The 17,532-nt window shown below is 39.1% G+C and overlaps 1 protein-coding gene across 1 annotated transcript in view; it reads right to left on the bottom strand.

Annotated features, from left to right (window-relative positions):
* P3H3 (prolyl 3-hydroxylase 3) overlaps nt 1-17,532 on the bottom strand; it is a 383,658-nt gene that overhangs the window by 48,967 nt on the left and 317,159 nt on the right. The window contains exon 13 of the mRNA XM_044079609.1: nt 2,491-2,566. Within this exon, the coding sequence (XP_043935544.1) occupies nt 2,491-2,566 (76 nt within the window). The remainder of the gene's footprint in view (nt 1-2,490; nt 2,567-17,532) is intronic.

Consider the following 17,532-nt stretch of genomic DNA (forward strand, 5'->3'; position numbering starts at 1 on the left):
ACACTTTCTTAGTTCATAGTTCATAGATTAGTACTAGGCTAGCTGCTCTTATGGACCACTTTAAGCATAGCCAATTATTCCATGTGAGAATAAATCCTTGTACCTTATGTTTGTAAGGTAAACACCTTAACCACCTGTGCTATCAATGCTTTACATTCCTGCTTGATCCCACTGTTGATTTTTTTTTATTTTTTCACCTCTCTATACTGCATTGATCTATAGTATGACACTACACATACTTGGGTGATAATGTTTGTTGGTGTAATGGTTAGAGACAGACTATCAGACACAGTGTTGGTGGCTTGGCTCTGGGAAGGTACTTTTTATTTTTTTCACTACAGAGCCATTCAATACTATGATGCCGGGAGCACTTTGTTGGTTGTTATTCAATTTGTCAGTGTAAGTTTGTCACATTGATGACACAGAGTGGACAACTTTGTCACGACGATGGTATGGAGAAGACTATACTAGTGGTTACTGCGGGGTTAAATTAGCTGTTTCTTTAGCTGCTTTATTTGTGTGCTACCTTTTGCCTTTATTTATTTAGTTACTTAATTTACTAAGTTGCTTCCTTCTTTGTTTGTCAATGTGTTGAAGCTGATGATACTTTGTCTATTTGACAAGGTAGATGTTCAACAGTTTTAGAATGATGTTCTGTCATTCAAGGTATCCTGCTTCACCTAGCAGTTAGGAAGTCATGGTTATTTAGGTGAGACAGAAGGGATACAAGGAAATAACAAGATTGCTGCATTATGTATAGTTAAGTCTTTCGGCTTTTCCCTGTTATGGGGTCACTACAGTGGAACTCCCGTCCGCTAATGATTGGCAGTGGATTTTTATTGTGCCGAATTGCCAGCCCGATGCCCAACCTTCAAAGAAGGCACGCCCATTCACACACGCACCTACCAGCATGTCTTTAGTGTCACTCGACCACGGGAGGACATGCAGACTCCACACAGAAGGCGCTCCAGCCGAGAATCGAACGTGAGAACCTCTTGCTGTGAGGCGACAACGTTAACCGCTGCACCACCACGGCCTAAGATTGCTGCATTATGTATAACGTTTGTAAAAGATAAACAGAAGAATTGCGGGACAATACTTTAAAATAAAAGGATGGGAGAACAGAAAGATGGATAACATTCCTCTTGGCGTATAATAAAAAAGGCATATATGATTACAGATTTTTGTTGGGAAAAGTTATATATATATATATATATATATATATATATATATATATATATATATATATATATAGCAGGAGCATACATATTCCCAGATAACTATGAAGCAAAAATAATGATCATTTGTTTTAAATGTATACAGTGTCTCAGATGAACTCCACACAGGAAGGAATATTACAGTCTGCAGGTTTCATTTACCAGAATGCATTGCATGACATAGTGACTAAAGGTATTTTTAGAGGGGTAGGAGAAGTTGCAACAGACATTATTGAAAAAAATGAGTAACTGAGTAACAAGAAGAGAGTGACAGAGAAAGGAAAGCCAGTGGATTTAAATGAAATTATAACAAATTTCCAGAAAATGGAAGGGACTTTGTCAAAGTATAGCAATTTAAGATATAGATTGTATGGAAACACTGTAAAACAATTTTGTAGAAGAGACAGCTCAGACAAATGTCATAAAAGAACAAACAAGGATTTCTGGTTAACAATGTTTCTGGATGATTGCAAGATGGGGGTCATCATTAAGTTCCCTCTGATATACAAATACTCCAGCAGGAAAAATTAAAAGGTGAAAAGAATGAACAGTTTAACCTCATCAGTCAGCCATCATGCCTTTGAGCAGTGAGAGTATCTGAAGAAAACATACATGACCTCCAGGACACACTGTAGTTGTCAGCTATGTGGAAACTGTATACTCCACAGGCACTCTTGTGGAAGCAAACTAAGAGGGTTTCCATATTAAGGATACAGAAGGGTAATGTATCCAAATATGCTTTACGTCAAACAAGGCCTGGGGTAAAGTCAAATGCCTCTATCACCAAGGCAAGGTTGACAGCTCTCTATAATGCCACTCATGAAGTGATTTCTTACATTTATATAATGAACCATGTACCTTTTTAAATATAATTTGTTCTAATACATACAGTCATGGCTGTGCTGTCCTAAAAGAGTGGACAGCTGAAAGAAATGCCTTCATTGTTTATTTTTCTGCCTGTTACTTTGTGTATGTTTGCAATTTTATTTTGAGTTTGATAAGCCATGCAAAAAACACCTATTTTCCAATTTATGTCTGAACGTTGTGTTAGAGATTTAATATTTAGCAAGAATCTAAAGTAGAGTGAGATGGAGTTTAACATAAATAAACATATACTGCAGCATATTAATGAATAAATGTACAACAGATTAGGATCTATCATCCCGTGCTTAATATACTTACATAAGTCCATGTCTTTGTACAAGCAATAAAAAAACAGACGGAAGCAAAATCTATCAACTTTTGTATATAGTTTATAATATGTATTACTCACTGTTACTGTTTTGGCATCTAGATCAGTGAAGAAGAAGTCACCACCTTCGTAGTTGTCATTCAGATACAGAAAAGCACTATGGGAAAAAACATAGCAGATCAATTCACTATAGTTATATTTCAACAGACACAGATGTCTCCGTAACAATAGTGCAACTTTCTAACAATTCACAGATTATAAACTCTTTCTGCCAACTAAATAAGAATTTCATACTAGGTTTATGATGGTAGCATTTTGAAAAGAGGATTCCTACTAGCCATATCAAATAGCAGGCACTTAGAATGGACATGGTATTATTAAAACTAACTTCTAGCCATTGACAAGTCATCAGATCCATGCTATGTACATCTCCAAGCGTTTTACTGTTCTTATTAAATGGATCACTTTTTTTAACTTTAACAAGTCAAAACAAGGTTTATGCATATGCATATAACAACAATTTTGCTAGCTTTGTAAGAAAAAAGCACAACTGCATGAATGAGGATTATATTATTATACAAGGCGGTTAGAATGGAATAAAAACAATAGCTTACATATGTGTGTGTGTGTGTGTGTGTGTGTGTGTGTGTGCATGTGTGTGTGTATATCTGTATGTGTGTGTGTGTGTATGTGTGTGTATGTGTGTCTGTGTGTGTGTGTGTGTGTGTGTGTGTGCGCGTCTATATCTGTATGTGTGTGTGTGTGTGTGCGTGTGTGTATATCTGTATGTGTGTGTGTGTGTGTGTGTGTGTGTGTGTGTGTGTGTGTGTGTGTGTGTGTGTGTGTGTGTGTGTGTGTGCGTGTGTGTGTGTGTGTGTGTGTGTGTGTGTGTATATCTGTGTGTGTGTGTGTGTGTGTGTGTGTGCACGTGTGTGTGTGTGTGTGTGTGTGTGTGTGTGTGTGTGTGTGTGATGGGAGTGGGACAAACTTCACATGAACATGTTCATATAAGACTCACATTTGTTTTTAAATATTTCAAAAAGGATAAAAAGAATACTTTGGAAAATTATGAAGTGCATCTCAAGGAAAGGAAGCATTATAATAAAATTTATAAAAATACTTGATGTTTTTAATTTAATTTTGGGTGCCAGCCACAGGAACATTGAAATACCCTTGTTCTGTCTCATTTCACTCTAATTTTGTTTTACGGCTTCCCTTAAGGTTCAGGTCTGAGAACGGAGTGTTATTAGAAACATTTACAAGTAATAAATGATTGGTGCTTTTTTACCTGTGCATCAGTGACATCTGGTGTACAGGTACCAAGTAATTGGAGTAAAGAATATGACTTAATCCATTTTATGAAATATTACTAACGTAAGAATGCTTTGTTAAAGACAATTGTTTGAAGAATTATTTAATCAAAAATAACCCATCTAATGCAAAACAGCCATAGGATTTCCATTTCTCTGAGGTATCTCTAGCTTGAAATCCATAATATGAAGCAGCAGGAAAGAACTAGTCTAAACATGAGGGTGCAAGAGGCAACCCCCTACACTCTGCATGTACACACAGGACACACTCACTGGTGTTTGAATGAGTACTTACAGTTACATTGTGTACTTCTGGAACATGATATTTTGGACAACTGTATTCAATAAAAAACGACAGCATGAATCACAATTTGACAAGCCATTGTAGATCCCTTACACGTTACTGAGCTATAAAGTAAGTCACTTACCTGACTTGCCTTCCCTTATTAACAACTGTAAAGGCAAGCTAGTGCTATTGATAAATAAATCAGCAAAAAGACTAACACTGAATTAACCAAAAAGCAGTTGCTAAACACACTGACATATCTACAGAAATAACAGATACGTGCTCACCATAGCAAATCCATAGCAAAAAGGCTGGCTCCTGAGATTTCCTCTGCTGATATCCCCAGCTTGACACATTTCTGAAACCACTTCATCTCCTACATTTGGGGGTAAACATGATGAGGGTGTGCATTGTAATGCTTACCGCTGTGCTAACCAGCTCAGCTCCATGCAGAGAGCGAGTGCATCCAGAAAAACACACGAGTATATACAGTAATGCAATTTATGACTTAAAGGAAAATCTGTTCACAGATGCTAGATAGAGACACTATCCAAACACAGGGATACTTCCAAATAGTGAAATTTGAACCTTCCTGGGAGGCAGAAGCCAGAGAAAGGTCAAAAGGTCAGAAGGTAAAAGCAGGCCTGACTCCTGGAATCATTGTTCATACGATAATGCTGTTGAAGATGTGATCCAGTGATCAAGATACTATGGCACATACGCTGACTGTGAAGACATTATTTTTACGAAGCACTGGAAAAAGCTATACTGAATGTGGAGTGGCCTTTGACATCATCATTTTCCATTGGACAGTCTTTTACCTGATAGCAAAATACACTGCAGTTAGTAAGCATTTGGACAGGATTTGCTTAGCTACTGCATGTCCCTGTTAACATGAGGCAAAGAAGACAAACAGGTTATCTATATTACTGGACTTATGCACTTCACCATAAATAAAACTTGTGATTACAGTACAAATCTATGGTAAGAAGGGCACTCTGTCCTCGGGGTTCTCCCATTAAAAGGAAACAGAAAACAGATTGATAAATAGACTGCTTTAAGGGTAGTTCAGAAGATACTTTTTGAAGGAAAAGTGGGTCAGTGCTAAGGGGAACTAGTTCTTGTGAAAGATTTAAGGGTAGTTCAGAAGATACTTTTTGAAGGAAAAGTGGGTCAGTGCTAAGGGGAACTAGTTCTTGTGAAAGACCAAATGTACTTTTACAGACAAGAACCTGCTGCTTGGAGTCACTGTAGATGGAGGCTAAACCATCAAGAATAGCACGTTTCCAAGGGTTACATTGTCTTTTCATGGTAAACAATAATTCAAAATAGAATTACTCATTTCTGTTAGAGGGAAACAAGTGCCTGTCTGAGACTGCAGTTCCCTGTTTTGTGAAGTTTTTTTTTCACCTTTCCAGTGAAGTTGGTGGACACACACACACACGCACACACACACACACACACACACACACACACACACACACACACACACACACACACACACACACACACACACACACACACACACACACACACACACACACACACACACACACACACACACACACACACACACACACACACACACACACACACACACACACACACACACACACACACACACACACACACACACACACACACACACACACACACACACACACACACACACACACACACACACACACACACACACACACACACACACATTTTAGGGGTGTTTGCTCGCTATGTGAAAGGTGCAGGAGAACTTACTTCCTTGTGGAAAAGCACTTATTTTGAGCTGATTTTTTACTTTGTATGGGTGGCTTTCCCTGTGTTAGGCTTGAATTGTTGAATTCCAAAAATTTCTCAAAGTCCCAAGGCATAAACTTTAGTCTGAATTGGGGACAGACAAGCCTGTCAGTTATGAAGTGCAAGCCCCACCCCAGTTAGACATGCGGAACCCTTTAATCAACTGCTTAACCATCCTGTCCTGGGACCTGCAAGGTCAGAATTTGCAGAGATTTAAGAAGCACATAGTTTGATCATGGAATATATGACACCTAAGTCAAACAGATGCCTAAGAAAGGCAAAGATCAATTGTAAATACTGGACTAATGTAGAACAGGATATCACTTTGCACAGACTGAGAACCTGTTAGACCAAGCAGAATAAGTCGAATGAGTACAGCTTTCTGGCAGCTTCAGCCACCTTGGAATCTTCCACCTGAAGGTCTAACTGCATCAGAAGATCTAATAAAGCAGGCATATTCTGAGGTGGACTGAGTTGTTGCATCAGCAGAAGGGGGCATCTATGACTTGTATTAAGATAATTCTTGTGCTTCCATGGACACAAGTACCTGAAATCACTCCATTCTCACCCATGACAGGAAAAAAGGATGAGTTTTTTTTTTTTTCTCCTCTAAATTTTGCAGTGAGATGTGGAATAAGAAGAAAGAATCTTCCCTGCTACTGGAAAGAGGACACACCACAATGAACTTGCTGTAGCCATGCTGAACCAAACCAAGTGGAAAGGTGGCTGCATTCTCTTTGATGGTACATATATCAATCTAAAATAAATGTATAAATCTATATTTTTGCCTGTTTACCATCAAACTATTCTCGTGACATGCTTGGATCCGGGTGATCATTGATGATGTCCCACATAAGTCCACCAGCACATTCAGTTCTCTACAAATGTCAATGCCTGTAAGAATGATTTCTACAACAAGACCCACATTATCTTTCTGCACAGGTCAACCACCATGTGCTGCCCTGTTTGTCCTTATACCACATCATATCCTGCTAGTCAGATCATAGCAGGAGAGCTCTGGGTTCAACTCCCCTTACAGTGCTTTGAGACTGATGAATTGAAGAACGCCCTCCTTAGCTCCTGCTGTTTTAAATCTAATTTTCCTAAACAAGACAGGAGTTCAGGGGAACTGTCCAATTAATTAAATTGTCCATTTTCAGGACTTACGATGGATTCAGCAGGAAGAGAAGCCTCAAAATAAGATTTCTGGGAGCTGTCCACCATTCTAGAGCTTGATGACAAAGGTCAGGCAACAAAAGTAGATACAAGATGGTGTGGTGACTTTGCAGCCACTGACACATCTTGGTCCATTATAACAACTTCAGTGTCAGGCAGGGGAATGCAGCTGTAAAGATTACGGTTGCTATGGTAACCAGGAGTCACAGAAGAATCTGGTCCTGCTTCTCTTCTGTAACACTCAGATTCTCCAGACAATGATTTTGTTGCACCTCTGTACAGCAGCATAAACAATGAACAGCCTACCTCTCAGCCTACAGACAACAAAAATAGGAACAAAGACCTTGAACAGCAGGTATACCCAGTTAAAAATCTGAACATCTAATTAGCATAAAATTTGAATGCAATTAGCACATAACTCTTCCTTCTTCTAGTAAGAAAATGGGCTATTACTCGCAAACATGTTTGAAAAACAGACAGTTGCAAGCACATTGTCAAAGAGACAGTGTAAAATATGCAGACTTTAATAAACTGTATGGCAAAATTCTACCACAGAAGAGCATTTAATTTTGCTTCAGAAAAAAGGAAGATGTGGGATGTGCACCCTCTTTCTTTAAATTATTGGTATATCTCATATGTTGGCCATGTAGTGTGGTTTTTTGTGTACTAGACAGCTTCAAAAATAACATTTAATGAAGGATATTCAGAAAATTATGTGAAGGAGTAAATCAAGCCTGAAAATAGGGCTGTACCTGTAAAATAGGAACATCCTGTGCAGGGCTAAATCAAGTATGAAAATAACCCCCCCCCCCCCCAAAATCGGGACAGTTGAGAGGTTTGAAAGAGTATCCAACACATGACTGAAGGTTACCTTCTGGGCTGGAACCAGAAAAGACTTCTTCTAGTTTTCAGAGACTGCACAAACCTCCAACCACTGTCAGCAGTCCTTTGATGGCATCACCAGGAGCCAGTGACACAGGTAACGGAACGCATAACAAAGACTACAAAGGCTAATGCCTTGGTGAGCACTTTACACTCAGTAACACTTTGTTTTAAAAATGAAGGCCATCATTGAATGAACCAAAGAAGCTTCTAGTACAGACCACTAGATAATGTACCACAAAGCATAAAAAGTGGGATTAGACTCCTTTGCCTTTCCCTGAGGGATAAAAATAGGCACTGTGCCCTCCCCCCTTTGCAGAGTAGGACCCAGAACTGTTCCAAGAACTTTGTGGTTACTATTTAGTTTACAGTGGAGTACGTTCCTTTTGGATGACCGTATGATTCCAACATTCACCAATATACAGCCACATCTACAAACCACAGATCCATGGAGATGGTTTTCTAAGCTAGATCAAATTGGAAGAACTGACCTCCTGCAAGCATTCCTCTGAAGTACTAAGGACTACAAGCATTACACCGGTGAAGCTATCCTTCTAGAAAATTTAGTTTATAGTGCTAGGACAAACAACATAGCCTGACATTTGTGGATTATCTTCATTTTACAAAGGGTCTTCTTTTTGGGAAATACATTTTGGCCTAAAAGAAGTGACGGAAACCAGGGACACTGTCACAGACTCCACATTTGTCAATAACTGCTTCCTCTTATAGTCAAAAATGATAGTGGCATATTTGAAAACCCGCTGTTGAAGCCATCATAAGACTCTTTTCCAAAGTCTATCAGGAAAGTCTGGCAGCTTTTTCTGGAGTCTGGCCCACTAGACAGAACTAGAACTGAGCAAGATGAGACAAACAGACAGACAAGAAACTGAAGTCCCAATGTGGCACAGAACGTCTTTTTTGGGAGACTTTAACTATTCTTCAATAAACTGGAGTATCTGTACCTTAAATATAAGATATGCCCAAAAGTTCTTGGATATAATAGTCTCTCTGGATGAGATTGTTAATACAAACCCACAAGAGGTCATAATATTCTTGACCTAGCCCTTAAGAATATAGTTTCTTCATGCAACATTCTGGTATCACCTTCCTTGGTTAAGTCAGATTGTCAGCTCATGATTTTCATCTTCAAACTCCATGAACCTTCTGAAATCAAGGAACTCAGAATTCAAGGATTTCAAATATACTAACTTCGTCAAATTCTATGATGAAGTTGGAAAATTTACTATGACAGCACAGTCTAAACATTGTCACAGCAGGTAGCTACACAAAGGAGGTCTATGCCCAACTTAACTAAGTGTATGGAACAGGAAGTCCAGACAGATCTAAATATAATGGGAAATTTAAAAACAAACCACCCTGGTGGTCCACCAGCATAAACTCTACAATAAAAGAAATCTAAAAACTCTTTAAAGTATTCAACAGATCAAAAGAACATCATATGAAGAATAACATTGGAAATATGGCCAAAAGCTTGAAAAATAGCATTAGGGCTCCTAAAGCTATCCATGAACTTATGTTAGTATCTAAAGTGAAGGACAATTGCAAATATTTCTTTATTTATGCTGGGGGAAAAACACCCAATATTACTCTGAACATATTCAAAATGTTACCCCTTATTCTGACCCAGTAGACACTCTCAACATACAACCAAATAACTTTCCAAATCCCGCTTATCCCTGAAAGTCTTGAACCCCTCAAGTCATCAGAAAGAACATATACTGAAGGTGCTTTCCAAGACCAAAAATACTTCCTCCATGGGACTTTATAATATACATAGCTGTTTGATAATTAGTACTAAACAAACTGTGACAGAGCCACTCCATAAACGAATCTGAGTTTGGCCACAAGCTTTGTCTGTGAGGTCTGGCATACAGCAGTCCTAATGCCAGTCCAACTAGGGTGGCCCTACCACAGACCCAGGAATTATTAGCCCATCAGTCTGAAAAGTCTAATTTGCAAAGCTATGGAACATGGTGTAATTGACCTGATGAACTATGATATGAAAAATGTCAGCAGACTAGAGCCACAGTAGTCTGACTTTAACAAGGATAGATCTTGTCTTATGAATTTGGTTAATTTCTTTGAAAGATTAGCATTATTGACTGTGGTCATGTTGTCTGCAATGAGTACGTTGAGCTAGCCAAAGCATTTAACAACATTTGTTATGCTCACATAATTAGTAAGTTTAACGCATTACAAATAGATCCCTATATGGTAAGGTGGAAAGCAGACTGGCTAAAAGACTGAATTCACACAGTGCTGGTGGCGGGTACTTCATCAGAGAGTATGAGGGTAACCAGTGGTGTCCCACAGCGCCCACTACTGGTGATCAGCATTTACTTTTCTGATATCCAGATCATGAACTGAGACCTCTGGTTAACTAAGTTTACAGATGACTGCAAATTGGGAGCATTATTAACTCAATCTCTGATGCCTAATCCTTTCTAATAACATTTACACTTGTTAATACTTGGTCCAATAAAAATGGGTTCAAATAAATTGTCACATTTGGTAGAAAACACCTTCCCCAAGCATACAACATAGACTGCACTCCATTTCAAAATTAGAATGTTGTTAGGGACCTTGGAAGCCAGGCTGATAGTTCCCTCTCCTTTGATCATCATGAAATGACAGTAGTCAGAAAGTCCTTCCTCCTAAATACAGCTAATTCACAAGGGGAATAGGATCCTTTTCCACAGAGGTTATTGTCCCCTTGTGCTTCGCATTGGTTAACCAAATGTTGAGTACAACACCCCCTTTATGATGTACCTCAGAAGACATACACAACTAGAAATAAACCAAACATTCCTAACTAAGGAGATCACTGGCTTAAAAACTCTAAGTTGTCAGAAAAGAATGGAAGTACTGCCCCTTTATTCATTGTCTAATAGACTCCTGAAATATGATCTTTGCTGTGCCTTCTTTGCCATTAGCGACCCAGTGATGCTGGATCTCTTTTATTTCCACAAATCAGTAGTCCCACCAATACCAGAACCAGGCATCTATATCTTCCCTGCCAGATAAATAAAACACAGTGGAGACAGAGAGAGGTTTATCACATAACACCTCCTTTATCTCTGGAACAGACTCCCCCTTGCAAATTAAGAGTGTGATATACTATCATCCTTCAAACAGGACTTTTACATCTTCAGTTTAATGATCTCCCTACTGAGCTATTTCTGCTCATTTTTTAAAAAAAGGTTTCTATGCCAAAACCCAGGATTGAACCAGGGACCTTAAGACCAATACTCTCCTGACTGAGCAAGTCCCAACCTTTCCAGTCTGACAATAACTTATCCAATATTACCTTCTCCATTATTTTTCCACAACATGAAAGTAGACGTAAGGGTGTATATGACTCTGGGTTTGTCCTACTCCCCTTCCCTTAAAAACAGGTTTAATAAGTGCATGTCTCCAAACTTGAGGGATCTCCCCATATTTATATGACCTAGTAAAAAAATATATAATGGTAGTATAAGTTCTCACTGAAGTGTTCTCAGGTCTTTTCAGTGACTGTTGTAAGTGTTAAAAGATATTAAAGTAAACAAGTAAATTTTTAGTTGAAAGAAATATAGGTTTTGCAGTATAACAAGATAAGAAAGGCTTAACAAAAGCCACTTTAATGTTAATATGCTGTGATCTTGGGCTGCTGCTGTGGGAGTGGGGTATAAAAGTATACTGATTATATTAAATATAGAATTAAGATAGTGTCTCATATTTACAAGAGTGAATATTTGATTAATTGGCTTAAGCTATAAACAAGTGCTTTTTGTAACCAAGTACATTTTAAAAATAAAATAAAATTATGAAAGCCATGAAAAATGCTAAGTTTCTTACATCTAAAAATATATTGGCTTGTTTTTATTTCGATTAGCAAATGTTCAGTGGGAGTCAAGAAGTTTGTAGCTGAAGGCAGCTGCACATTGTTTAATGGGTGGAATTTACAGAGATTTCATTGTTAAGTATTTTTCCATGGAGACTAGCTGTCTGCAAGTGCAAATATTTAATCTTGAGTTCTGAGCAAAAATTGCTTCTCAGGCAAAGGACAACCACAAAGCTTTCTACAGCTATGTCCGTAACCTCAGAGGAAATACAGACCAATAAGCAGAACCTATTGTAAATGGCATCACCCAGACTGAAATAAAGGCCATTGCCAACCTTTTATTTATTTATTTATGTATTTGACATTTGTTAATCGGGTTAGTCTGACTGGGCTGCAGAGCCCTTTTTCAGTGGAGACCAAGGAAAAAAGCTCCACAGATAAACAAATACAAAAACAAAACATCATACAATATTAACATACAAGTGTATATACACAGGAGAAACAGAACACAACTTATACCTGAACATGTGAGAACACAAGAGTAATAATGAGGGTTTAAACAGCCATGGTACATATTAAGTATATAAACTATAATATAAAAAGTTAGATTCTATCTAACAGTTACCATCAGAGAGAATTTCAAGGTTGGTAGGAAGACATTAAATGAGTAGTTGTGGTAAAGTGTGAGAGCTGAGATAGGAAGGGGATAAGGAGAGGGAGCAGTTTAGGTGGGAGTGGGAAGAGAACAGGTCCAGGAATTAGTAAATAAGTCCTTTAGAAGTTTTCTGAAGTTAAGGAAGTTGCCATTTCTTCTTAGACAAAGGGGGAAGTCTGTTCCAGGCATTGGTGACGGAGTGGCTGTATAAAAGTTTGCCAGTATTTTTATTGGGTTTGTAGATGTCTAAGAGGTGCAGGTCTGTGTTGCATAGGTCATGCTTAGGAGAGTAGGGAGTGATGACGTCCATGAGGGCAGGACAGTGGGAGGACTGGTTTAAGATAGTGTGCGTGAGGTGAAGTTGGGGAAAAAGGAGTTGGTTATGGAACTCAAGCCACTGTAGGTTTTTAAAGCTATGCAGTGGTGAGAGTGATAGAAAAGGTTGGCAGTGAATCTGGCTATTTTGTTGTAGGTGGTTTCAAGTTTAGTTAATAGATTGGATTGAATATTGGTGAGAATAGGGGCTGCATAGAGTAAGGTTGGGAGAAGGGAAGTCTGTGCTAAAGAACATTTGGGGTTAACAGTGAGGTATTTTTTATGTCTGTATAAGAGACCAAGTTTTTGGTGGGTCTTTTTGATGTCTTGCTGAATACGTATGTCAAACTTCAGTTGGTCATCTACAATTATACCCAGAAGTTTAGTATGTGGTTCAACAGAGATAAGTGTATTATTAAGAGAAGATACTATGGAGGCATTTTTATGTTGCTGTAGTGATTTGGGGAGGAAGAGTAGAAGTTTTGTTTTTTTTAGGATTGAGAAGTAGTTGATTATTGGTTAGCCATTTACGACTGAAAGGAGGGAATCTTGAGTAAGAGCAAGGAGGTGGGGAAGGGGATCCCCTTCAAAACATTGAATAGTCATAACATCTAAGCTCAGAACATTGAGACCATAATATCTAAAACTCATAACATTGAATTTCATAACAATCAAACTTTGCATCATGACTTCAAAACCTACAAATCATATGTAAATAATATCCCCTCCACCCAAAACAACACCAAAGTAGTGAACACACTTTGTACTATGTTTCTGCAGGGGGGCAAGCCCCCCTGCACTCCCTCCCCATAAATTAAATATACCAACTCCGGGATTGCACTACAGTGGGGTAGGAAGTTAACTTTTTCCCCACTGTAGTGCGATCTTGGAGCTGCTATATTTAATTTACGGGGGTGTGGGGGTGCAGGGGGACTTGCCCCCCTGCAGAAATGTAGTACAAAGTGTGTTTACTACTTTGGTGCTGTTTTAGACAGAGGGAATGCTATTTACATGTGATTTGTAGGTTTTGAAGTTGTGATACTACGTTTCAATGTTATGAAATTCGATGTTATGGGTTTTAGATGTTATGGACTCAATGATTTGAGCTTTGATGTTATGAACTTTAGATGTTTTGAAGGGGATCTGGGGAAGGTTATCAGAGCATGAGACAATAGTGGAGTCGTCTATGTACTGTATTAGTGAAGAGTTTGGACAGGAAGTGTTTAGCTTATTTGTAATGATATTAAAAAGGAGAGGTCCAAGGACTGACCCCTGAAGGACACCTGTTTGGAATGGGAGGAAGGGGGAGGAGTCTGAAAGCCATTTTCCAGATGGGAATGTATTGGAGAGGCAATTGGAGAACTGTAGTGTAGTAGAAGAGGAGAGGTTAAGGGAAGAAAGTTTTGAGAGCAGTAGGGTATGAGAAACGGTGTCAAAGGCTTTAGATAGGTCAAGGAAGAGGCATGAGACTAGTTTGTTATTGTCCCATGATTTGGCGATATTCTGTGTAAATGAAATGAGAGCTACAGAGATGCTGTGGTGAGGACAGAAACCGTATTGGGTGGGAGTTAACAGATTACCTTGTATGATGTGTTTGAGAAGCTGGTTATGAATACATTTTTCTAGAATTTTGGATGAGGGGGATAGTATAGCGATAGGTCTGTAGATGATTGCTTCAGTTGAATTGCCACCTTTATGGAGGGGTATGACAGGATTTTTTCCAGATGTCAGGGACTGTGTTCTCTTGAATGGACCGATTTATTAATATGGAGACTGGATGTGCAACAGAGTTAGCTGCAAGTTTAAGGACTAGAGGAGGCATGTTGTCAGCAGAAGGGGAGGAGGTTTTCAATTTGGTAAGAAGAGATTTGATGTATGCAGTAGAGACAAGTTTAAGACAAAACTGGGTGGAACTGGTAGAGGTAATGAAGGTGTTGTCAGGTTTAGTTAACTTTTTTATAGAGGCGATGAAAAACTACTTAAGAAAGGAGGCAGTGCCTGCTGGTGAGCTGTTAGGACAGGGGCTGGGGGTATAATGGTTGCCTGGATGTAAGAGGTTGTTGATACTATTCCAAAACTTTTTCATGTTGGTGTTGGGGTTATTTAGTGGTTTTTGATAGTATTATTTTTTGTGCAGATCACCTTGTTTCTTGGTTAGGTTCCTAAGTTTTCTATAGGTTTGGAGATGGTGCTTGGAGTTTGTTTTTTTTTTCCAGGTTTTCCAGACAGTGTCTCATTTAACCATTAGTTTACAGGTGGATTGGGTTAACCATGAAGCAAAGTTTGTTTTTGTTCTTATTTTTATGGTGGGGGCTACGAAGTTATGGATATTCAGGAAGGTGGTGTTAAATTTGGAGACAGCCTCATTGAAAGGGAGGATGTAGAGTAAAGACCAGTTAATAGAGGAGAGATGATTATTGAAGGTATCTGGGGAGAAATTAGAGAGACAGGTTCAGCTCAAATTTCTCTGCCCACTCCCCTCCCCTGATAGTCCAAAGGAAATATCACATAACACAATCCCCCCAATGGGAGCAGGTCAACAGTGCATTTTCTGAGGCCAAAAACATCAATGGCCACTGATAACATCCCAGGATGTTTAATAAACAGCATGAAACATAACTTCTCCGGTGCACCTGAATCACTTTTATTTATTTATTATGTTATTTATTTTATTTGTTTTACATTTGTTTACTGGGATAGTCTGACTGGATGCATGTCCATTTTCAGCGGAGGCCCGGGGAGAAAATCTCCAGTTTTCAACTGAAGCCTTCAGTCAGGTTTTATGCTCAAGGAATGGAAGATGGCTACAGTCATTTCCATGCACAAAGGAGGTCCAACCACTGATCCAGATAACTACCGGCCCATAAATCATGCCATCCTCATATGTAAGGTCACAGAAAGAATCATCATGACCATGATAAATGAGGACGCAGGTAACCTGCAAACACTGGACCCATCACAGTTCGGCTTTTTTAAAGGAAGGTCATGCCTATTAAATCTGGTGGACTTTTTTGAGAGGATCACCAAAGCACTGGATGAAGGTAGGACTGTGCACACAGCTTATTTCTACCTGGTCAAAGCTTTTGATACAATACCCCACTCAGGCATTATAGACAAGCTCAATAATTTAGGTATAAACCTTTTTATCACCCACTGGATGGCCAACTGGCTTACTGATAGGACCCAGAAGGTCAAAATATGTGAGGCCACCTCCACCAAGAGGCCAGTCACTAGCAGAGTCCCCAGAACTTGGTACTGGGCTTGCTCCTTTTTGGCATTTATGTTTTTTGAAATGGAAGCAAATGCTGAAGGTTTGTGGTTGACTAAGTTTGCAGATGATTGCAAACTGGGGATTATCATTAACTCCCCTGAAGACGCTAGCATTTTTCAAGAAGGTCTATTTCAGACTAACAAATGGTTCCAAAGCCATGGTCTTTGACTCAATAATAAGAAATGCATAAATGAACCCTTTGGGAAGTCAACCATCCAGGAGAATTACCATGTTGATAATACACCCCTAAGAGTTGACTCCATACCTCTCAAGTGTACAGATTTTTGCAGAATGTCCAGATTTCTGCCTCATATTTTTGTTACATTTTCATAAAATTGTGGTTTTCTGGCAAATTACTTACATGTCGTTAAAGATTAAAGTCAGAAAATAATGGCAGACATTTGAGTTTGAGAATTCATACCCTTCAGAAAATTCATGTTAACACAACACCTGCTATGTCATCAACTTTCTAAGTTTGTAAGAGCAATATTTAAAAATTGTCCCCATTTTTTGGTCTTTGTCCCCCATTATTTATGGCTTTGTCCAGATTTCTTGCTGTAAGAGGTTGAAAGGTATGGTCCACCAGTGGTCAGGCATCTGAGTACACACACATAGACAGTAGCCTAGCCTTACCTTACCACGTGGCCACAGTGGTGAGGAAATCCTTTTATGTTGCACAACTTGTAAGTAAGGGCATGGCACCTAGGTCCAAAGAGGTTATTATCCCACTGTACTCTGCCCTTATCAGACCAATCATAGAGTAAAATGCTCCCTTTGTCGTGTACCTGACCAGGCATTTGCAGCAACTAGAGTGACCTCAAAGGTTCCTTGCAAAAAGAATACAAGGCATAACAAACCCACCTTATGCAGAGCACCTTAAAGACCTTTCCCTCTACTCAGTCTCCTACAGATTGCTGAGGGGTGATCTATGCCTGGCTTACAAGGCATCTACAAACCCCACACTTATGACTCTCCTACATATTCATAAGTCAAAGAGTACCAGAAATACAGGGTCTAGGGACCTGAATTTTGTCTGTGACTTAAACAGAACATGCTGGATAGACAAATATGTGTCCCAGAGACTGCCCCTCCTTTGGAATAGGCTTCCAATCCATGTGAAGCTGAGTTAGTCTATTACCCAGTTTAGGCAGAACCTAGACAAGTGGATGGAGAATAGGAAATTTACATAGGGCCTGCCAACCACGTCCCTTATGGACAGAGACAGCTTATAAAACCCTGGCCCTCAGTGTCCTGTTTGGATACAGGACATCATTATTCTTTTGGGAAAGCTTGGCTAGGCTTAAAAAGTGCTCCCCCCACGTCATTATCCTAGTAACAGTCCATGAATGTATGAATCTAAAATAAATTTTGCCACCTTTTGGTTCATGTAGAAGCAATTGAGTGAGATCTTCTGTTCCCATACCAAGTATTCACAAATAAAGAAGGCCTAATGACAGCACGGGGAGGTATGATTGGTATTAAATAGTACCAAAAGATAAAGGTGAACTGATGTCCGCACTGTTTCCGATTCCTTAGCCACACCACTGAGATTACTTAAAAGGCCATGATCATATTTATCAAGCTGTTTGG

Source organism: Protopterus annectens, chromosome 8.part0 (assembly GCF_019279795.1).
Source record: "Protopterus annectens isolate FY-2018-M chromosome 8.part0, PAN1.0, whole genome shotgun sequence".
NCBI classification, from domain to species: domain Eukaryota; kingdom Metazoa; phylum Chordata; order Ceratodontiformes; family Protopteridae; genus Protopterus; species Protopterus annectens.